Below are 23291 nucleotides of genomic sequence, written 5' to 3' on the forward strand. Positions count from 1 at the left end.
ATTCTCCTCAGAGACTTGCAGCTTGGGGAGGCAAACAGTCCTGTCCTGGTATTCTGCTTGTTTCAAGCACTGTGGAAGCTGACACCAAGACGGTCACCACTACCTCTCTCAGCTCACAGCTGCCAATTGAGAAGGTCTCAAGTCTCAATGTCTTGCTCTCCTATTCAGTTTTTAATGTCTCAGAGAAATAATCTAGGTTCCTAGTCTTCAAAGTAGAGAAATTTCCCTCCCAAATCTTCACAATGTTCCTCCTTAAAAAAGCAAAGGCACACAGGCTGGCCATTTTCCAAGAAGAACAACTGTAAATAGAATCAGTAATTAATGAATTCTTTTTTCTATACCTCCTAATGGGAAAGAGAAAAAGTCAGATGTGTTCACCCCTTGAATGGACATTAAGGTGCAGATGAGAGAGCAAGAGCAAGAAGCAAGTCAGCACCTTGGCCTTTCCTCGTGGGAGGAGGAGCACTAGGATCCCTAGCCCACACTATCTAGCAATAGGCAGAAGCCTGCGGGCCCCAAGGCAGCAGCAGGTTGAAACAGGCTAGTGGCAGGGAGAATATCAGACCAAAACAGGCTTGTTGGGTGGGCAGGATAGTGAGGCTGCTGGAGAGAAAAGAAACAGCAAATAGCTCAGAAGAGTCTGAAGGAGATAGAGAATCACATACTACTCTTCAAAAAGATTTCAGTGGAGCTCCAAGAGACAGAAAGGCAGGTGGGTCACAGACACACAGAAGGGGAAAAAATATCGTTTTATAAGAAGTAGAGGTGTTAGGAAGGTGGGTGGAGAGTTGCAAAAACATCATTTCCCTCCCTCCCATTTTCTCTAAGGGTGTTTGTCTCTGAGCTTTTCCTCTCACTTCTCCTCCGCACAGCAAACAGTCAAGCTGGAAAGAAGAGATTGTCTCCAAACTCAGAAGAGTGCATGGGCACAGGAGACTGATAGCAGCCAAGTAAACAGAGTTCACAACTGTGGTAGCCGCAGGAGCAAAGACTGCTCAGTGACAAGCATGAGCACTGTTCCACAGGTAAGAAAATGGGTCTGTCTTGCAATCTGCTGAGGGACCTTTGTTGCACACCTTTCTTTTCCTTCCCCTTTCATAGCTACACTGCTTATTGCCTTGGGGGACTGAGGTAGTTGAGTTTTTGACAGTTTGTATCTAGAATGGTCTTGTCCGGGTCTCAGAATTAATGATTTGGGATATGGTGTGATGATTTAGGGGTTCTTGCCCTTCCCGTTAGTCACCCTAATGGCCATTCTGAGAACTGTTTGAAGCACTGACCAACAAGTAATAATAATAATAGTAAAACTATTAGTAGTTGTAATAATGATAATAACAACAATAATAAAAATAATAATGACGTCTTTTATTCTATCTCCATTTTTTTTGGCAAGGTATGATAAAAAAGTACTTACACTGAAATGTGCAGTTCCCCCCCACAAATAGTTGTGGATAAGCAAGGCATAGTTTTTGGAATGTGAGAATGACATGGTGAGCCTAATTGCTTCCCATGTAGTGTGGTGTCCTTTTTCTGCTTTGATGTCTTATGTAAATAGCTAGCAAAGTCTTAATTGGATATTTACAGACAAATTGCACTGAACTGAACTGTTAGCTCAAGGTTGCTAAAAAAGTACAAAACATTCAAGGGCAACAGAGATAAGTGAAGTGTTTTATGTTACTAAATAATAAAAACACTGAAATGTGTGTTGTTCTTACATTGAGATCTGTTCAGTGTGACTGTGACTGTAATGCAAACAGTCACTTCTATTTATCTTGTCTGCATTTTCATAGTTGAAGAATTTGCAGAAATGTTTGTTTTGTATATCCATTCCCAAATTTCTGTGTGATGAAGATCAAACCATAATCATAATTTTAGTTGTTTGCCATGGTTTTGCTTTGCAATTTTAGCACTCCAGAATACAATTCAGCAATATTTCTGTTTCATATTTCATGTGAGCAGGTATTCTATTTCAAACACAGGCTACTTGTTTCTCAAGTGGCATTTAATGGGTTCCATTTATGTGCTTAAATAATTTGCTGACAAAAGATAAACTTTAGAAAATTAAGGTTTTTGTGATATTGGGGTATTGGTCTGAAAATATGCCATCCATGTGAGTAATGTGGTAAACATGATTTGGGTAAAGCCAAAGTCAGTAATTCATGAATAATTTACTGGCTGAAAAACAATACTCCTAACATTACCTGGTAAATAGTTATGAAAAATAAGTTCAGCTCTCTCTTCCTTTGATCTCTTTTTTAAAATTTCTTTTATTTTCATGAAACTAGATGCTCCTTTTCCTGTAATATAATTTAAAACTGTGAAAATTGAAGGTGAGAAAGAATTAGGTAGAGTGTCTTTAACCTCCCTCACAATTCAGGAATAGCTCACAAACAGAAAGAAGGAGATGCTCAAGGAAAATCAAATTCTTTGGCTGATTTAGTTGTATCAAACAGTTCTTGCTTTAGTGATAACAGTACTTGTCATGCTATCCCAAGTCATGCTTGTGTTTGAGTTAGATGATACACATAGTACATTAATTTAAAGTAATAAATTTTTATAATTTACAGCTATTAGAATTCATCTTTTAATGATTTTACAGCCATTTGTTCTCACTTAGCTATAGTGAAGCCATTTAAATTTGAGCATTTGCACATGCTTAAAAACATGAAAGAACTGAAACTGTACTGAAAATTGCATTCATCTTTATGCTAATACTGATTATTCTTGTCACCCATAAGTGAGGCCTATAAGGAAAAACCCTGTCAGAGGTTGAATCTTTTTATCCTTTTCCACTGGCTTGTTCAAACCATTCACTTGTATCTTTGTATGGAGCCAGCTGGATGAAGTAACCTAGCCTCAAAACATACCACAATAAAGTGCTGCTGCTTCCTGTAAGCTATGTAATGCTCCTGTATCCTGTGCTCTGGGAGTGTTGTATGCCATCTCTGGGTCCATCTAATTACATCCACACCTCTGCCTTGCCCAAGAATAGCTGGCTTAGGAAGAGGTCTCTATTTTAGTGCCTGTGAACCACTTAATCCATTGTGGCACAAAAATGAAATTCTGGTCAGGATCTGTGTAAGAGTACTGAAAAAGCAGTATTTGTTTGTCTAGATTTGTTTAAGCTGTTGTCATGAAAAGACATAAAGGAGAACTAAATATGACTGCCCTCCTCTTTTTTCTCTGTTTATGTAGGTCCACAGTTTCTCTCGAATCCCGCCCCATTTACAGAAGCAAGGTTAGAAAGGCATTTATTATGGAAGATGAAGCATTTCAAGAACAATTTTTATGCTTATGGTTCACATACAGACCATAATCCTGTTTCTATGTAGAGGTCCACAACCAGTTCCCACTCCCCTGTCATTTCTTTTGTGCTATGTTATTATTTGGGCATGCTGCTCTCAGCCAAGTACTTCTCAAATTGTTTCTTAATGGAGATTTGAGGGGGGCAGTGCTCTTTCTCTTAGAGATTTTAAAAAATCTGTTATTTGATGCATTTTGCATTTCAAAATAAACATCATGCATGGACCTGAAATAGACTGACTGTTAACCAACAATTCATAAGAAATTGCACCAGCAGCCTTGAAATGCCAGTTTCTTGTTAGTATCTCCACAGTCATGCCATTTATGAGTCAAAAGAGAGAAACAGATGTCTTCTGATGACATGAAACCAAATAATTGCAAAATTATTATTATTTCATGGTAGGAGTAGGCCAGATTTTCCATGTGAAAAACAAGAAGTTTATTGCAGCAGAGAAGTCAGGAGAATTGTGGATGTAAATCATTCGCTCTTTCCTAAATGGTCAGAGAAGAAGGCTTGCATGCCAAAGAACAGTGTTTAGATTTCCTTTATCAGCTAAACTAATTTTCTTTCACTCAGTCCCCTGCCATACTGTTGTGACACTTTCGCTCTTACTCCAGGAGTAAAACAAGTGTTTTGCTATGGGGACTTATGAAAGGAATTTGGAGTTCCTCCTTTGTAGTTTGTACACTGTACTTTGCCAGTATGATGATGCCAGTGTCTAGCATCTTCTAATGTCACTTGTACATACTTGCTCTCCATTTGGTTATTCTGTATCCTTCCTGAAAAAGTCAGGAGAATAGGATTTTAAAGGAGAAAAGCATTAGGCATTCAACTTTTGTTAGTAATTTCCAGGAGTCAATTAAGCCTTTGAGAGGCTTTTTTTTGAGACTGAATAAAATTCACGTTTGAAAGATTATAAAATTATGAGTCTGTTTTTCTATTGCTTATTTTTGTTTTCCCTTCTATTAATGTTTTTGTGCAGAAGTTGTACATAGTATATTAGTCCAGATGATTAAGAGCAGACTCATTCATTTCCTTAATGCTCCCTTAGGCGAAGGGGCATGTACTGTGACATACTTAATTCCTGTAAGATTTTGCTCCATTTCTTGTGATTTTTGTCAAGATCCATGTTTCCTGGTTTTGTGGCAAAGAACATAGCTACCGAGAGTAGTGACAAATGCAGTTTAGCTGCTGCATGTAAGGGAGCAGCCAAGGCAGAAGAGAGATGACAATCTGAAACCTGAGACTCATAGCACAACAGGCAAGAAGCAATGATTTAAAAAGCAAGGTGTGCTCCCCCCAGCCTGAAGGCGTAAGGTAGGCCTGGTGACAGTGCCCAGAGTCAACCAAGAGTGTAGATTTCCAGTCAAGTCCCTTGTGAGGAGGCAGCTCTGAGGGCAAACCTGAAGAATCAAGGCTTTAGGTGACGGTCAATATCCAGATCGATGGGATGCCTGTCCAGGGAAAGGCATGACTGCCATTGCAGCAAAGTTCAGATGGAGACAGCACAGGAGAGTGCAGACGGCCAAGTGAAGAAGTGGGCATGTGCACTAAGGCTGCTCCTTGCCTTTCCTCAAAGAGCTCCAAGGCCTGACAAGTTTTCTCAAACAGATTTCTCTTATCAAAGAATCAAGATAGAACAGGAAGCTGAACTTGAACCTGTGGGGACAGTACAGGTCAGGCCAGGCCCTGACAGTGACATGTAGGACTCTCCCAACAGCACTTCCATCAGCTTTCACAGCTGTGAGATTTTTCTCCCTGTTTGCTACAGCTGAGGTTTTCCATTATCCTCTGGCTTTTTCCCCTCTTCTGCCTCCCTTTTCTCACTGTATACTCCTATTCAGTCATTTCACTTTTTTTTTCAATTCTTTCCCTTTCCTTATATATCACCAACATGCATTCCTGTGTCTGTTCTTTCATAAACTGTTGTTCTCCAGTCTTATGTAGATCAAAGTATGCAGAAGGAGAGAAAATGTCATATTATCTAACTGTATCCAGGTAGATGTTAGTTGTGTATCCTAAGATAGTCATCTGGCTTCCTTTGCAGCCAACAGAGAAAAGGACAAATAACTCTGGAGAATGCTTCAGTTCATCCTAAAACAGATACCTAAAACAAAAGGTGTACCCATTAGGTCCCTAGCCTGTTCCATGGACTGAAAATACACACCTAGATTATGAAAAAAACTAAATTTAAATGACATAAAACCTGTCTCTATATAAGATCTTCTCAGCGATTTACAGCTTACTCCAGTTTGTAGAATAGAACAAATATTTTCTCTCACTTGAATTGGACTAGAGGGCTTTGGATGCACTTTATTTCTTGAGGAGAGATCTGAAATTAGTGCTCATATTGCCAGACTCTGGCAGAATAAAGAACCACCAGTCCTAGCCGTCCTATTATTAGCTTTATAGACTCAAAAATGCTTTGATATCTTCAGGAGGTATATGCAAGGTGGTTTCATAAACCAGAATGAACCATGGAGGGACAAGTCTTCTCATAGCAAGCTGGATTTTCAATGAGTAATTCATAACACTGTGCAACAGTTATTGCTTGAAAAAACAGAGAAATGAAGAAAATGAGAAAGCCCATGGGAATACAGTCATGTAGATGACTTGGATGACTATTGGTGTTTTAGCACTAGTCCTGTGAACGATTTTCTGGTAGGTTAGGTGGGAGATGGAGTATGTTATTAGTGCTAACTTTAATATGAATTTTTCTTTCTTGATTTTTTTCTGTCTCTTCAGACCTGTGACCAGGAGCTGAGAACAGGTGCAAAGAAAGAACGATGCCTTCAGGGGAAAAGCCTACTTCTGTGTGCACTTCTTCTCAGTACTCTCCTTGGCTTTACATTGCTTATCATCTACCTCATGATGACTTGTGCTCTAGGTATAATATATTTTCCATTCTTCCTCATCCACCCCATTTTTAAGATCCCTTTCTCTCTTACCTGCCTCCAATGTGTTTTAAGCTTAACATCAGTATTAAGAACCAGACTTTCAGACTTTCCAGGAATCATAATACCTTTTGTCAAAAAGGTACATTTGTTTTCCTCTTCCTTAAGTCACAGTGGGGAGAGATCCTCCACATCTGTCCTTCTCTGCCTGATATTTAATATGCCTGAGCCCAGTTTGAGGCAGAAAATATTATATTGTTTTGCACCTCATCAATGTATTCTGCTCTATCTGTAGTCAAGAAACTGAACTAGATCTGAGACTTGGAGCACCTCATTTGCCTTTCCATATCTGACAAGTCTAGTCCTGGTTTTCTAGCACAAATCAGTGCAGTCATAGAGTAAAAGCAAAAGTCAGAGTTTCTTGCTAATGGAGAAGCTGTGAGTATAGACTACAAACATTAATTTGCCTTCCAAATTCACTAAAGAACTATCTGCAGAATGGTCCATGTGAATATCTCAGCATATGGAAAGCTCAATACAGAAGGTACATTTATATTGGTGGATACAGACATTCCCTGCCCAAAAATAAGCACTGTTGGATCTTTACCTAGCTGTTTTCTTTACTTTTTGTTGTATGTTAGAGACTGCAGAGACCAAGGAAAATCTGTTTAGATCTAGTCCATTTCTACTCTGCCTACCTTTTCCCATGTCAACTTTGAAACCATAGTATGGGAAGTCTTACCTTGATTTGCACGTGGATTATTTCAGTAAATAATTGATCTGATCTGATGTTGATGTAAGATACCGGACTAAAATGACAATGTATACCCAGAAATTTGAATGAGTTTAGAAAAAGAAAATTATAGACCAAAGCAAGATATTCTAGAAATATCCTTGTCCTCTTTTGACAAATGTCATGCTGAAAAATGTTTCCCATGCTTGAAAAAAACATGTTTTAATCTTATCTCATTTCTTGCTTGGTGCTCTGTCCTTCTCTTGCATCATGTATTGACACCATCAGTTTCTTCTTGTTTATCATGTGGCCAAATTTGGCTGATTCAGAGGAAAGATATTGAGAAGGCAGAATAATCCAACCTGTGGCTGCCTAGATATTACAAACAGAGGACAATCTTCCTGGGATGTGAAAGAGAAAACTCACTTCCTCCATATTCAGCAATACCTTACAAGGAATTCAACACTGCATGCAAAGGAGCTTGTACCAAAAATAAGTCTTTTGGGGTAAATGCCCCCTAAAAGATCTTTGTTTGGAGTTGTTCTCACTCTCCACTGTCACTTCTCAGTTCTCTCTTATTTACTTCCTCTTCAGGATCCTGTGATGCTGAGTCAGATCCTGCTCTATTGGCAAGACTTCTGAATTCTAGGAATGACACTGTAAACCCCTGTGAGAACTTCTACAAATATGCCTGTGGCAGATGGGAAGGCAAACAGTCAAGCAGAACCAGAGAAGAATCACTAAATGTATTTGATGTGTTGTTGGAAGAAAACCTGTTGATCCTGAAAAGGCTTTTAGGTAGGGTCAGATGATTGGTGTGTTACCTTCGGCATCTGCCTCGGTCAGATCTGACAATAGTAGTGACAATCATTCCTAACAGGGGCTGAGTCCCTTCTCTTCGTTCTTCTATCATTACAGGTACAGATTTATTTTTTGAGCATGTCATGTTACAGTAGCTGCATTTTAAACATTTTAGTTATTCTTGCCAAGTGTAACAGATGAAAGTCACACTTTAAATTCTGACAGCAACTCAGACCATTTTCCTGTTGCCTTGTCAAAGTAGGCCATTGCTGCTGTGCTAGTCTGAATGTGCACTCTGGTGATGTGTCCTGTCTCCATGGAGGACTGAAGCCTAGATATGCACTAACTTCCTGTTGTGCTCCTGTTTCCATGCAAAGAAACTCACATATTTGGTCTCAGGAAGAGTCATGGCACTAGAAGGTCACTGTGGGAAATGTGGATGTTTTTGTTAACATGTTCTGGATCAAAGTGCAGTATTTTCTTAAAACTCTTCTCTGCTCTACTGCTGTCCCAACTTCTTTTTAAGTAGTTTTTTTTTGGGTTTTTTTTTTCAATTTTAAATCTACTTTTTTCCTCAGAAAGTCCACAGTTTGGGATAAGAGGTTCAGCCAAGGAGAAAGCAATCCGATTTTATCGTTCCTGCATGGATACTGAACAAATAGAATCCCAAGGAGCTCAGCCACTGAAGGACCTCCTAAATCAGGTGAATGTTTGTGCTGTGTCCTCTCCCTCAGGAAGAGAACTCCTGCAGGGAGAAGGAAAGTGAGTAGGTGGGGTCATATAGTCCTACATGATGTAACTTTTGTAGAATCTGACCCTAGTCATGGTTCACAGCACAACTTCCTAGTGATAAATCTTCTAGCTTTAAATGCTGTTTCAAGAACTGATTTTTTGACATTGGGAACCTGAATCTCTCCTCATAACCTTATATATTACTGACAGATGGTAAAAAACCAAGTCTGTAGAGAGAGATCATGTTTAATCTCAGAAGTCTGGTTCAGCAGGATCTGACTCACAGATTGGGGAGCATCTTGCAAATGGATGAAATTTTTGTGTCTAAAACCAGGTGATCATTCAGTAGTTAAGGCTTCCAGGAGAGCTTGTTTAAAGGAGAAAATCCTTCTCTTTCCATTCTGGGAGACTCCTCTTGATGCCAGGGAGGGCTGGACATCTTCCTTCCAGCAAAGAGCATTTATGCCCTGTGTCAAAGGAGGATGCAGAACCTTCCAGCAAAAAAAAAGAATAGTGACTACAGGCCTACCTGTGAATCTGCTGGGCAAGGAGGTGGGACCAGTAATCACTGATCCCTGTTTGTCCTCCTGCATAGCTTTAGAAAAATGAGACCTATTTCCTGTCTCCTGCTTATCCAGCATTTTTTCCTGCACATCTTGCTCTGTTGCTAATTACAATTCATTTTCCCTTTGTCATTTTGCAGCTCATTGCTTTGCTTAAGGGAAAGTGTCAGGTCATTTTAAAGCCAGTAGGGTATGTAGAATATTTCACAAGTTTCCCTTGGTGCTTTTTGCTGTGTTGCTTCTCAGTTACCAGAATGACTGAGCTTATAGGTGTAAAAGAAAAAAAAAATGTAAGTATGGATCCAACCAGATTTTCTCACTTGCAGCATTTCTGTCTTTCTCTAGGTTGGTGGCTGGCATAACACAGATGTAGGGGAAACAAAAGATTTTAATGAAACTCTTCAGATTCTCATGAGTAGATACAGCACCTTTCCGTTTTTTAGAGTCCATGTGGGACCTACTCCTTTTGACCCCAAGACCAATATTATTCAGGTGAGTGTGCTAAAGAAAGAGCATTATCAAGGAAGCACTGTGAGTAAAGAGTCAGACCAAGGCTTGCTCAAGTTAAGCCTGTGTCCTTCTCTGAAGAACTGAGCAAACATTTTTCAAAAGTAAAAGCACGTTAATAGCATTTCTAATTCCATGATACAGAATATACCAAAATATCCTTACGTTTGCATTTCTGAAAATAGTCAGTTTTTTCTTTACTCCTTTTTGCAGATTGACCATCCTGAGTTTGATATTCCACTTGAGAGTGAATTCAAAGAGAAAAATTATCTTGAGGTAACATATCAGAGGCTGAAGAAAGGTAAAAATAGCTATTTGATGCAGGGATCTCCTTGAATTGCCTCCTGGTTCAGAGTGGTCTGTTTCCATGGGTTACGGTCAGTGACCTCTGAAAATGCCTTCAGAAAGAATTCTTCATGAAACTCAGCTTTTCCAAAGGATAGATTGTAAAATGTAACCCATTTTGCCTGCCAGGTTTAAAACTTCTAGTTTAGAATGTTATAATTATAATTTTAATTTTTGTTTGCTAAGTAGTCTGAACCTGGGCTTCCTTTTATTTTTTGCCTTGAATGAATGTTTTATAAAAAATGTTTTTGTCAAAAATAAGGCTTTATAACAAAATTTGTGTACTGCAGGGAGGGATAGCTAGAATTTTTCAGCTTATTTTAAAGTGTTTGAACATACGTTGGGGGAAGTTCTTTGACCTTGGGACATTGTAACAAAATGAACTTTGTCATTTCTGAACTTCATAAAAACTGAGTTATCTGAGCCTTTCAGAAAAATCCTCAAAATAACTCCTGAGCTATCATAAGCATTCCTCTGAAACCTCATGAAGATAGAAACAAGAAGTTGACATTTTCTGTCCATTAAAATACTGGCTCATTATATCACTGAATTTCTCTCCTCTGACTCCAGAGATTGCAGTCCTACATCTCTAAAGTTATTCTAGTATTTTAAGTAATTGTGAGTTGTGAGAAGAAGAATCATTTGGGAATTCATTGTTCATCACTGAGATTTGCCAATACATTGTTCTTCACTTTGCCAGCTGTACATGGCAAAGGGTATTTCACATGAGCAGTTACATAAGGGTGTTGCAGCAAGAAGAGACTTTTAGAGATGGGGCTGGTCAGCAGTAGTTTTGAAAGACTGAAGTTTATATGGTCAGAATGGATGGATGGATGGATGGATGGATGGATGGATGGATGGATGGATGGATGGAAGGATGGATGGAGTGACTAATTTTTGGTCATGTATCTTCCACTGAAGATATGCTCTGTATTGCAGGTTCTCCGTGTGTATCTTTCGTATTTGAAGAAATTGGGAGTCCTACTTGGAAGGACAGAGGATGGTCCCCCTGACTCATTTTCCTTGACCTTGTCCTTCATCTCTAACCTCCAGCGATTTGTCACTCCACTACAGAAAAGACAGCAGAGGGGGATGCTGTTCTTTCACACTACCATTAGGGAGCTACAGGTACCCGTGCCTTAAAGCTTGAGCAACACACTTACATGTGACATTCATGTTTCATTCTGAAGATCCAGATCAAAAGAGATATGAGATGCTGTGTTTAAATGCCATTGTCTTGCAAATTACACTTGGAGCCTGTTGAGCTTTAAATAACCCAATAACTTACAGTCCTTTACTGACAGAGGTTTTTCAGGCCCACAGCTCTCTCCCCTCCCCAGTGCTAATTCTCTTTTAAAAAGTCAGTTCTCCTTTTCAAGATGCATATTATAAAAACAATTTAACTTGTGGAAAGTATCTCTTAACATTATTGGGAAGACTATCCTGGTTTCCCTATTATTTCTTGTGAGCCAGTTTAGATTCATAGTTCAGCACGTAAGCTTTGTTTTGCTTGCAGGAAAAGGCACCTGCTATTGACTGGCTGGCTTGTCTCAAGGCTGTCTTCCATCCTGTGCCAATGAACCTCTCTCAGCCAATTGCAGTGCATGACATGGATTACTTAAGCAACATGTCACAGCTCATTGAGAAATGGCACAAGGGAAGGTAGGAGTCTATATCTATGGTTGCAGTTGTTCATGCCCCAAGAAATATTTTCTTCAAATACCGTAAGTTTAATAGATTAGAGGCTGCTGTGTTAGAGGCTGCTGAATCCAGTAGTCACAGCAAGGCTGATGTGGCTTTATAGCCACAGGTTTGTCTGGTGCTATGGCTTAGCATATATTCCCAATAGGTTTGCACATGCATGCACCATGTATGAACACACATATAAAAGAATATATTTATGTGTGTCACACAGAGAGTGAACATAGTGTCTTGACAGACACCCATCCACCCACAGCACTCATACCAACATGAACACAGACTGATTCTATTCCTCAGCTCCAGCCGATCAGGATTGGTTATACTATTGAAATATGTGTGTGCACACACATGATGTGCCTCACTCCAATAGCTGGTCTTGGGTATTCAGTCTGTCAAGAAGCTGGCCAAGATCTCCTAGTGTCCAATTGGATGTATCACATGAATATATGATTCCCCTAGTCTTGCAGCCCTACTTTGGTTGCTGATACTTTGGTGTCTTCCTGTTACAAACACACCTATACTACCAGGTCTCTTCAGTAGCTCCTCCCAACCACTCGTATTCCAAATAGCCAGCTCTCAGACTGCTGCTCTATCCAGAAGCTAGCTGGATCCAAATTCCCTCCAGTAGTCAACTATCAGACTTGTAATCTCTCCAGAATTCAGTTCCATCTTCACACACAGTGAGTAGAATGTTACTTAACAATAGTATTTAATAAGTTAGGTGGACAAATCCTGGTTACCATGTGCAGGGCTCAGTCAGGTGACACCCTGGCAAGCACAAGTTTACACTCAATCATTCCCTCTTATCAGCTTTCCTCTCCATTTTCCCACATATATTCTCCCAATCCACTATGATCCTTCCCTTTCCTTGGCTTTGATCCTTCCCATAAACATATCATCATAAATCTTACATAATCCCACAGACATCTCATAATATTCTATATGTTTCACCTAGTCCTAAAAGGTATCCTTCTCCAACTTCCCATAAAGAATCCTGTGCTCCAGCAGCGAGTTACCCCTTAAGTCTCCACAGTGTTTTGGGGAGTTTCTGTATTTGACTCATGTCAGTGATCCCTCTTTGATAGCCCCAGGTGTATTCTGTTCAGAGTTCTTTGTTGTCATTGTTCAGGTTCCTAGGATTTCTCTGCCTCAAGTTACTACTCTTGACACTTGCCTCGCTTCTGTGTTTATGGTTACCAGCCTTCAATCTTCTGTCTGCAGGGTCCTTCACATTTATATGATTGTTTGTCTGGTTGGGAATCTCTCCCCAGCCCTTGACAGTCAATTCCAAGATGCGCGCCTGGAGCTGTATAAGATCCTTTATGGAAAAATGGGATCTAGAATGGTGAGTTAGCCTTTCATCAGTTTCTTCAGCCTCCCCAACAGCTGAACACTGTAGCTCATGCCTTCTGAATGTTCTTGTGATACCTTAAACGAATGCAGTTTCTTAGATCTGGGGAGAAAAACTACTCTCTCATGGTATTTAGTGCTTCTTTTTTCTCAAAAGAAAGGTGTGAGTAGATATGACCCTCAGAAGTTTAGAGAGCTGATGTTTTGTACTGTATCATGGAGTAGGGAAAAATATGTAGATGGTCACCTTTCTTCTATGGCTTTTTCTCTGCTAATATACAAATCTGCATCTTGAGGGAAAGTAAGTGGACTAAATCATAAGGAAATAAATATTTTACTAAAAATGTTTATTGGGCTAGCTTAAATAGAACTACATTACTTCTCCACTGCTGTCAATTTTAGACAGTGCTACTGTCCACACGTCTACATATCATTTTACTGATTTCCTAGTCCTTTGTTCTCACTCTCATGTGTCTACTTCTTTGTTCCTATAGATCCCAGCTGAACGCTGGAGGAAGTGCTTGACTGATACCAGCTCTTTCTTTGAGCCAGTTCTAGGGAAGATGATTGTGCAAGAAATTTTCCCTGAGCAGACCAAGAAATTTGTAGGTATTCATCTCTTAACCCCTAAGCAGAATTCAGCTTCCTCTCTTTCTTTTTTTTGACATGCCACCTTAAGACCACATCAAGGCAGCAAAATCATCTGTAGGTTTCCTACCTTTTGTTCCTCTGCTTATGCACGTCCCCTCCTTTTTTGGGAATATGTCAGAACAGACATTGGTGTCATTTTAGAATAATCACTGCTAAATGCCAGCTGTTATCTTTGTCTCAACTGTTAGAAAAGTCATATGTGCAGCACCAATAGCTATGACAGCCCTACAAATGCATGCAATCTCTGTATACTCCCTGGAATAACAGTGTTAACAGTATTCATCACCAATGAGACATATCCCAGTAAGATTTTCAATTGCAAAGAGACTAAACAATCACATGAAAACATTCTGAGTGGATCCATGGTGAAAAGAACACTTGCCTGCAGTGTGGAAAAGATTCCTGGTTTTTTCATGCTGTGATGGTCAGAGTTCCTTTTTTTTTTTTTTTTTGAGGAAAGTTAATGTAGCACCTGTTTAGCAGAGTTTGAAGTCTATAAGGTGGCAAGAGTAAATAACACAGAGAAAAGCTAATCAGAAAACCAAGACTACATGTAGGGAAGCATACATTTTAATGAATAAAGCATAATTTTGGGAAGGGTTGACTCAGATTGCCATAATTTTGGAAAGGGAGACACCAGCAAGAAATACTTGTGGATACTGAATTTTCATTTTGCTCAAGTGGGGGACAATTATTCAATATTGAATGAGAAGGAATTGTCTCCCTCTTAGTTACTGTGAGAGGCCAGATGAAAAGGTGTGTGGGAGAGAATGGTGAGAGAATGGTGAGGAAAAACTGGAAGCCAGATAGCTTAAAGTTAAATCACTGTAGAAAATGAAATCTTCTCTTTCATCACACACAAAAAAATGGAATTTTCCCCCAGTTATTCTGTGGTTGAATTGCTAGAACATGGGAAGATGATAGCTAAGAGTGAGCAATATTTTTGTGCAGTTGTGACCATGCCTTCTTTTCTCCGTGGCAGGCTGAGCAGATGTTCTCTGTGATCCAGGATGCCCTCTGTGACCGCCTGGATCAGGTGGAGTGGATGGATGAACACACTCGGCAAAATGCTAAAGCCTTGGTGCGTGCAGAAGGCAGAAATTACTGAGGCCTTCCTTTCCCTGAAGCTTCTGCAGAAGGAATGGAAGAGACCTACACCTTTATTCATTCCTACCTGCTTCTACAGACAGACACAGTCTTAAATAGATGTCTTATTCATACTAAAAATTGAAGGTGGTTTTATGAGTGCCGGCATTCATGGGTACATACCCTGATGGGTAGACATAGAGCGGCTCAGTTTTTATCTGTCCATGAATACTCTGAATTAACTTTTTTTGAGATACAGTTCAATTCTATACATCTAGTAAGGTTAAAAGCGAAAAAGCTGAATGGCAGAAGACAGTACAAAGAAAAAGATTTAGAACAACATTAGGCCTCAGGTTGTAGAGTTGAGAAAGCAGAGCAGCAGAACAAGATGTCTTCCTGAAACAGAGTAGCTGTCCTTTGGAAGGGCTGACTCACAGATCATGCTTGCACTGGTTAGAAATAGCCTTTAAAAGGACTTGCCAAATGTAAAGCCTCAACGGATCAAGTTTCTTTATGTTTCTTTGTTTGTTTATTATTATTTTAGGTATCCAAACTACAAGTGGAGATTGGTTATCCAGCTCACATGCTCCAGACTGACAAAGTGAACCTGGAATACCAGAATGTGAGCTATATAATGTAAACATGCCTGCCTCATTATTGGCAGTTTACCTGTATCAACTGCTGTCTTGTCTGCTTACAAAAGAGGCTATGACCCCTGGAGCACATTTCCTATATTTCCATTTTTTGGGAACATATGGGACCACAGAACCTTTATCTGTTGCTTCTATATTGTTGCCTATACTGTCTCCTATTTAGAGTGGCTGGCCTGATAAAAGTAATTTTTTACCTGTTTATATTCTGTTTGGCTTTCAGATAACATTCCTGTCATATCTTAAATTGAAGGTTTTTAGAAATGGGAGGGAAAAAAACCTACAAGTATCCCATTGGTTTCTCTTTTGATTAACCTTTTTTTTGATCCATGGAACTTTTTCTCACTTTTTCTTTTTCTCAATTGTTCAATTCATTCTTCATTTATGCCCTGTGACAGTCACATTCCCTGTCTCTTCCCTCAGCTGGAAATAAATGAAGACACTTTTTTCCTCAATGTGGTGGCTTGCTTGAAAGTACAGAGGGAAAATTCCTACCTGAAGCTCCTTCAGCATAACCCACAGAAAAGGTAAGTCAGATCGTGATCTGAAAAATATAACCAAACTACATGCTTGTGAACCAGCTGAGGTTGGAAGAGACCTGTGGAGATCACCTAGTTCAATCCTCCTGCTCAAAGCAGGATTAGTTAGAGCAGGTCACTCAGAACTGTGATAACTATATGTCTGTATCTCTCCTTCACTGAGGAAGAGGAGGAAGGGCAGGTGGGAGCCAGTGGGCAGAACTGGATTCAGTAGCTCTGAAAGTGGTTTCACCGGTTCTCAGTGTTCCTGCAAGTCTGCATCTCTGCATCCTGCTTTAAAGAAATCTTGAATCTGGCAGGCTTAGAAATCTTGAATCTTTAAAGAAATCTTGAATCTGAGCCTTAGCAATGCTACCAAAGTACCCACCATTGTGAAGAGAGCACCAGACCCCTGAAAAAAACCCCACTTTTTTGACCATGCACCCTTAATTAAGGGGTGTAGCTGATTCTCCTGGACTTCTTAACCAAGCCAACAGCAAGGCACTGTAATGACAGGAATGCTGGTGGAGTCACCTCAAAGGCAGGACATAGGATGCTTCAGAAGGAAGGCAGCATTGACAGATGGGCTTAGGGCCTTACAGCTCCTGCAGAGTATTCTATGCACGACTTCACAGGAGGTTACTAATCCCGATTTACTTGACAGGGAAATTGTGAGGGAGAATGTCTATGAAAACTACGCTATTAGTTCTGACCATCTATAAACAATTGAAGATTTATTTCTAACACCTATAACTCTAGAGAATGTGAATTTCATCATTTGCTGATGCTGTGTGAGCAGCTGAGCTATGTTTGCAAGCTCAGTGAAGGATCAAAGTGTGAGATAAGGAATGAATACATTCTCTAATTTCTCTTTTTATTTTGCTTCTAGCTGGCATGTGCACCCCTGGAGTGTGCATTCTTACTATTCAATAAGGCACCACATGGTGGTCTTTCCAGCTGGAATGTTCCGCAGTCCTTTTTTCCACATGGAGTTTCCCAGGTATGGAGGGGCTTCAGAGGTGCAAGCTGAATGTATTCCCTGGGCTGCACCATGCTTCCACGAGGAATCTTAGCAGGTGGTCTGTCCTTAATTTCTTTTTCTCACTGCATCCCAGAAAGACACAGGAAAGGGGGGAAGCCCAGCTTTTTCTAAGCCAGATGGATACTGCTTGATGCATTCTGAGAGAGAGTGATCACTGACTCTGCTGAAGCAAAATCAGAATCTAGGTGAAACTGAACTAACACAAAGATATTACTCCAGAGCTAAGAGAAAGAAGTCACGTGTAGGTTAACTGCAAAGAAGACATTCCACCTTTGTCTCTCATTTTCTAAATTCCAAGGATTCCTGAAATCTAAGCCAGAAAAAATAGGAGTCTCACATAGCAACTTGTCAGAAGTATTTTTCAAATGTATCACAGTTCTTTTCTTTTTAAGAAACCCTTTCTACTAAGCAAATAGATTTTTAACTCTGAGTCTTACCCTGCAATAACAACGCTTCTCTAGACCATACTCCACTTGTTCTGTTCTTTCATTATATGGAACAGATCTCTTAAGCAATATTTTTTCTGATAATAAAAGCACTCCAAACAGTTGACTGTAAACATATAATTCTATTTTCTTTTTGCATATAGTGGAGATATACTTGTTCTAATACCATGGTACTGAAAAATAAGCTCACATTGTGGCAAGAGGCTGAAGTTCAAAAGAAACATGTTTCAGTTAAAACTAATTATTTTCTCGATGGTGATCTTCTAGTGCTTGCATCATTTAATTAATGTATTATGGTATGTAGGAGAGGATATTCTCAAAAGAATAGTAGGAAAGAATTTTTTTTCCAGTAGTATGGGCTGTCATTGTCTTCTTTCTCTGTGAAAAAGTGTCTATGCCTTCTTATTCCTTTTGTATTCAGTGTTAGTAAAGTACGTTTTTCTCACTGTCACCTCAGCTGTGTACACTGATAAGTAAAACTTGATCAGTTTTTGATGAGTTGGTACAATAGCATTTTCTCAGATGATGCTCCTGAGTTTAAACTCTACTGGCAAAAGCCAGTTCAGGTGACTGTCAGGATAATTTTTTAATTTTTAAAATAAGATCTCAGCAAAGCAGTACAATTGTTATAGAATCATAAAAAAGTTTGGTTTGGAAAGAATCTTTAAAGATTGTCTAGTTCCACCCTCCTGCCAGGGGCAGGGACCCCTTCCACTAGACCAGGTTGCTCAGAGCTCCATCCAGCCTGGCCCTGAACACTTTCAAGGGTGGGGCATCCACAGCTTCTCTGGGTAAAATTTATAAATTGTCAGCTATAGAACTCCTACTGAGTTCCCAGTGATGGAATAATGATCTAGTATGAAAATGTCATGCTTCAGCAGTGTTAATCAGTGCATGGGAAGAAAGAATGACCCTGTAATTTCATATAATGGAAATGCATTTTGAGTGTTCTCTTCCTTGTGGGAATATCTGTAAATTCATTGCATAGAACCATAGAAATTCCATTTGAAAATAACTACTGGAGGTCTCTAGGGCAACTTCTTGTTTGTAGCAAGATTGCCAGTGCTAGACTGTTGGAAGGGTCTGTATCCACCCAAACTGTCCTGGAGCCCTCAAACATCTTTACACTAGACCAGAGTAATTGCAGTCAAAACATCATGATTTTAATTTGCATTGCCAATTTTATGTATCCCTTCTCAACAAAAGTTGCAAGATTGCTTCTCCAAACATCCTGCTTTTGTATAGTTACCATTGTAGTTGTTGTTTGTGCAGCAGTTCAGACAGCAGAGGTTCAATAAGGACATATATCAACATCAGCAATACCTGTCATTACAGCTAACAAAGGCAGAATCTCATTCACAGATTCTTCATTGTTATGATGGCTTATTAGCAACAAATACTTTAAAGTAAGCCCATAGTACAATTTTAAGCATAAGTAGGATAATTTGCACTTGTATTTGCCCTTTTACATGCCCGAGTGACAATACATCGAAAGTGTTTCTGTGTAGTCCCAGAGTAGAATTCTCCTGTGGAGCACATGGTTGTGCTCAGTGGCTATACAGAATGCTCATTTGCCCTCTTTTTCTTTCCAAAAGCACTCTTTTCATCTTTATTTTTCAGCGCTGTGAATTTTGGAGCCATCGGAGTCTTCATGGCACATGAAATTCTTCACGCATTCTATGGTTATGGTGGGTACTGGCTGTAGTGTCTTCATTTACTCTTCTAGGTCCCACTAGTACTTCCCCTTAGAGGATCTGAAATCCTAGTCCTTACATCAATATATGCATATTTTATTAAGGTAGATGAACTTAAGGAAAACATATTTCAGTCCATGCTGCCTACTAGGAATAATCAGTGATTAGTAAGAGGAAGAGAGGTGAATAAATAACTGTACTTCTATGACTTTTTTTTCCTCCATAGTGTTGCCTGAGGGCTGTCCTGCATGCAACAGGAGTGCACTACAAAGCTCTATAGACTGCTTGGTTGAGCAGTATGAAAGTTACAGCTTTAATGTCAATGGCACCTTCACACTGTTGGAGAATACAGCTGACACTGGAGGGCTTGCTGTCGCTTACCAGGTATTGTGATTTACTTCTGCAATCTCATAGTCTCATGATGTAACACACAAATTTGCCCTGCTGCTCTTCTCTCCCATGTCCTGCTCCAATTCCAGATTTCTTGCACACCTGTGCCAGTGGAGCATGAGCCCAGCATGTCCTCTGTTAGTCCAGAAAGAGGTTCCTCACAAAGCTTTGCTCATAGCCTCAATATGTCCATGTAAGACAATTTCTCCCCTTCACCACCTTTACTTCCCTGCTTATATCATGCATACAAAGCATACTGTTGTATATATGCTTATGTTATACTTGAGGAAGTAAGCTGAAGCATGAAACAGAATTTTGTGTGATGGTGAAATGACTCCATAACAATATTTTCTGCAGTACTTTAGAGAGAATTTTTTGTTTCCTCATGCAGTACTTCAGTGTAACTGCTGAGGGTGGTGTGAGATCCTTAGGTGTAAAATGGTGCTTGTTACATTCTTTCATGAAGAACACTGGGAGGCAAAAAGTCTTTAATTTGTAGTCAAATATTTGTGATTTTTTTGTGAAAATAATTTTGCATGCTTTCATAATGTAATTACCACATCATATAACAATGTGTCTATTAGTATCTGCATCTGAAATGGTAAGGAAAGTAATTATGTTGTATTCTCCCACTTTAGATTTATTTAGGGCATGGCCAGCAGCAGAGAGCCACAGAATGAGGAGAGAGATACAAACTTGCTAATTTATTAAATATATATTAGATTGATAGATTTCATTGACAGAAGACATGAGCTTGTGATACTGTCTAAGGAAGATTTATAATTATTTATTTTATCTCTCCACAGGCCTATAAGAATTGGCTGAAAAAGCACAAAGAAGAGGATTTACCTAAGATTGGACTTTCACACGATCAACTTTTCTACCTCAGTTTTGCTCATGTAATGAATTCTAGTCATGTGTCTTTTTCACTCTCCATTTCTTCCACACCCTTACAGTTTGTCTTTCTCAATATTCAATCACTTTCCCCCCTCTTCAGAGAACTGAGAATGACCAATGATTCTCTGAGATCCAGAATCTTATTTAGAAGCTAAAAATCATATTTACAGCTGTTACGGATCTCAAAGTTAACAAAAGGCCTGTCTGCGAATATATTTTTATAAAGACTGAAATCCACCAAAATTAAGTCATAGTGTCAGGGAAAGCAGGCTTCATTGCCAGCCTCTGAGTACTTTTTTGCTGTTATGAGCAAAATGGAAAGTGAAATCTAACCGTAAAAGTCATGTATCTGTCCCTCCCTTCCTTCATTCACTTCTCTGTCATGGTGCATAGCTGGATGTCACATCACTGATTGGCTGATAGTGAAAAAAGTGTTTCAAATGTTACTTAGAGACAAAGAACTAGAAGTACATGCACCCATAGTTTCCTGTTTCTGTGGGAAGCTGCATTAAATTGCACAGCTATGCATAGCTGTGCTGCCAAGTTCCTCATGATAGATGGTTGGATTTCTGTGCTCAAAAAATCACATCCTTTTAAGTCATGAAATTGTGCAAAGGGAGAAGTTTTGTGTGTTTATTAAGTCAGAGCAGTGCATGAAAGAAACAGCTTATTGGGCCTTGCTGGCAAGATTTGCATTTTAGAAGCTAAATGACAACTGCTGCATCATTTATTGATAAAGAAGGACTGAAATCATGAGAATGAAGACTTGGATTGCCACTTTAACACCAGTAAAGTGATATCATTTTCCCCGAGTCTCTAGAGTAGTAATTGGATTTTGTGTAAGTGCTCTCCCCTGTTGATGAGCACTTGTTGATTTCACTTAACAAGCTGAATCCAGGCACTGAGACATCTTTATCACTTTTTTAGATAGAGTTCAAGGATGCATGAGCCTAGTCAGGGTGGCCTAAATTTTCTGTGTTCTGGACTATGCAGTATAGAAAAAGAGCAGATGACTTGTCAGAGAGTGAAATGGCGACAGAGAAATTTAAGGGAAGAGAAAACAATCCAAAGAAAATCTGACTATTGTTGTCAGCCATGTATGCACATTTCCTTGTTTTCTCCAGTGCCCTCTGACATGTGCAGAGGCATGAGGAGCCCTAAGTCTTGTTCACATGAGGATTTTCAGCCAAACTGACTTTTCTATTTTGTTTCCCTTCAGGCAATGTGTGGACACCAGGATCCAGAGACGCTCCAGTCTTCCCTGAACACAGATCCACATAGTCCCTTGCCACTTCGTGTCTCTGGGCCTGTCAGCAATAGCCAGGACTTTTCCAAGAGCTTCCAATGTCCCAGTGGGTCTCCAATGAACCCAGAAAACAAATGTCGCATCTGGTAATGGGCATGGAAGAGCAGGAAGAGAGATGTGATCCCAGGGAGAGGAAGGCCTGACACGTGAAAATATGACCATCTTCTCAGAGCCTCTAGGGCGACATGGTGCTCTAATCCACTCCTTTGCCTTCCTTTTCTTGTCATCCTTTCCTCAGCATTTGATGGCAGGGAAATTCTTAAACTGATCTCATGAGGAGGGGATCTCCTCCAAGGCTCTCAGTGCTCTGTCCCAGATGTGTGACAAGTCCCAGGGCAGCAAGGTGACTGGCCAGTTTCTGGTAGGCAACACTTGTGAGGAATTGTGAACAGAAAGACTGTTACATTATTAGTCCCTCTGTTTAGTGCATTTACCTGTCTGCTCCAGCAGCCTCACAGTCTCGTAGAAAGGGCAAGTCCATAAACTGGAGCTGTAAGACTTGTTAATATCTTTACAACAGCTCTTGGGGAAATCCTGTGGGTCACTGTGCAAACCACATGTAACTCACAAGAGAGGAAAGAATCCTCTTCTCTTCTTTTGCTAATAAATCGAGACAGGTGCTAGGAAAGACTCAGTGGTTACAGCTTGTAGGCTGAAAGGTAAATGACTTAATAATGAAGTTTACTGGAGTCCTTCTCTGCCCTGTTTTTGTTTCATCAGCAAAACTCAGACATAAGAGGAAAGAGAAAAGCTCCTCCATTAATGGGAGGGTAACTGGGGAGCTGAGAACAGATTCTCTTTCTTTTCCAACAAGATCCTCTTTTTTTAAGTGTCTAGTGTTGAGGATATGGTAGAGGATGTAGTATGGGAGAGTCACAAAGGTTTCTAGAAGTTTCTGAAGGTTGAACAACTAGAATTCCAAGAGCTTCTTTGCATCCTGAACCTGGTTCTCTCCCTACATTTGTAAATATTTACCATCCAAGCAGAGACATAGAGGTGTTGCAGGATTTTACTTTCCACTTGAAACTGAATTTTAGGTATTCATTTGCTTTAGAGCAAAAGCAGAGTAAGAAACAACATGATTTGGGGTAGCAGAAGTGCCTAAAGTACATTCTTAAGAGCAATGTAATAATTACATCTATTTCAGGGTCTCATAATTAAAAAATTTATACCAATGTTCTAAAATTTACTGAATACAAAATACTTAATACCATTTGCATACTCTTCAAACTGTTCTTGTTTATGGGAACATTTTTATTTTACTTATTATATTGGCTGCCTGGGGATTGTTTGTGGAATAGATGATGGCAAGTGGAAACATCCCTTATCAATGTAAGCATTTTAAAACTAACTGTGTTAATCCTTTCCAAGTACTGACAAATACAGCAAAATGTTTCCCAGGAATGGACTGTTCAGAGATTTTGTTTTCATTAACTAACCAAAATAGTAATAAAGTGTTTGATTGCAAACGCTTTATCATCAGGCCTGTATTTTTTTTCTGTATTTGTACTGTTCACAACTTGTCTGATGCTCTTAGCTGAACTTCACAAGTAATAAATAGGAATACCTCAAAATAATTTGATTTATTTACCATCATAAAAATAATAAAATTAGGCTCATACTTATCATTGCCATTTAAACAGTGTATACTCTTCCTTCCCTTCACTCATTCAATTATTTT

General features: G+C 39.5%; 1 protein-coding gene across 7 annotated transcripts; it reads left to right on the forward strand.

The window, feature by feature from the left end:
* The first annotated feature begins 477 nt into the window (after positions 1-477).
* On the forward strand, positions 478-23079 carry KEL (Kell metallo-endopeptidase (Kell blood group)). 7 transcript variants are annotated; one of them, XR_012054723.1, is made up of 19 exons: positions 479-712; positions 873-1025; positions 6050-6191; positions 7526-7729; positions 8311-8435; positions 9373-9519; positions 9748-9810; positions 10819-11007; positions 11396-11541; positions 12802-12925; positions 13425-13535; positions 14564-14662; positions 15212-15303; positions 15716-15844; positions 16725-16835; positions 18919-19011; positions 19244-19401; positions 20214-20306; positions 21524-23079. XR_012054723.1 is itself a non-coding variant. In XM_030267781.4 (19 exons), exons 2-19 carry the CDS (start codon positions 1008-1010, stop codon positions 21698-21700), a joined length of 2196 nt encoding a protein of 731 aa, XP_030123641.4. In that variant the 5' UTR covers positions 481-776; positions 873-1007; the 3' UTR covers positions 21701-23079. The 7 variants fall into 7 exon arrangements, 5 of the variants coding, with proteins under 5 accessions (XP_030123641.4, XP_030123653.4, XP_030123638.4 ...); XM_030267781.4 differs by having other exon boundaries at positions 481-776; positions 18944-19011; XM_030267778.4 differs by having other exon boundaries at positions 482-712; positions 18944-19011.
* The last annotated feature ends 212 nt before the right edge of the window (positions 23080-23291 follow it).

This window comes from Taeniopygia guttata, chromosome 1 (assembly GCF_048771995.1).
Source record: "Taeniopygia guttata chromosome 1, bTaeGut7.mat, whole genome shotgun sequence".
NCBI classification, from domain to species: Eukaryota; Metazoa; Chordata; class Aves; order Passeriformes; family Estrildidae; genus Taeniopygia; species Taeniopygia guttata.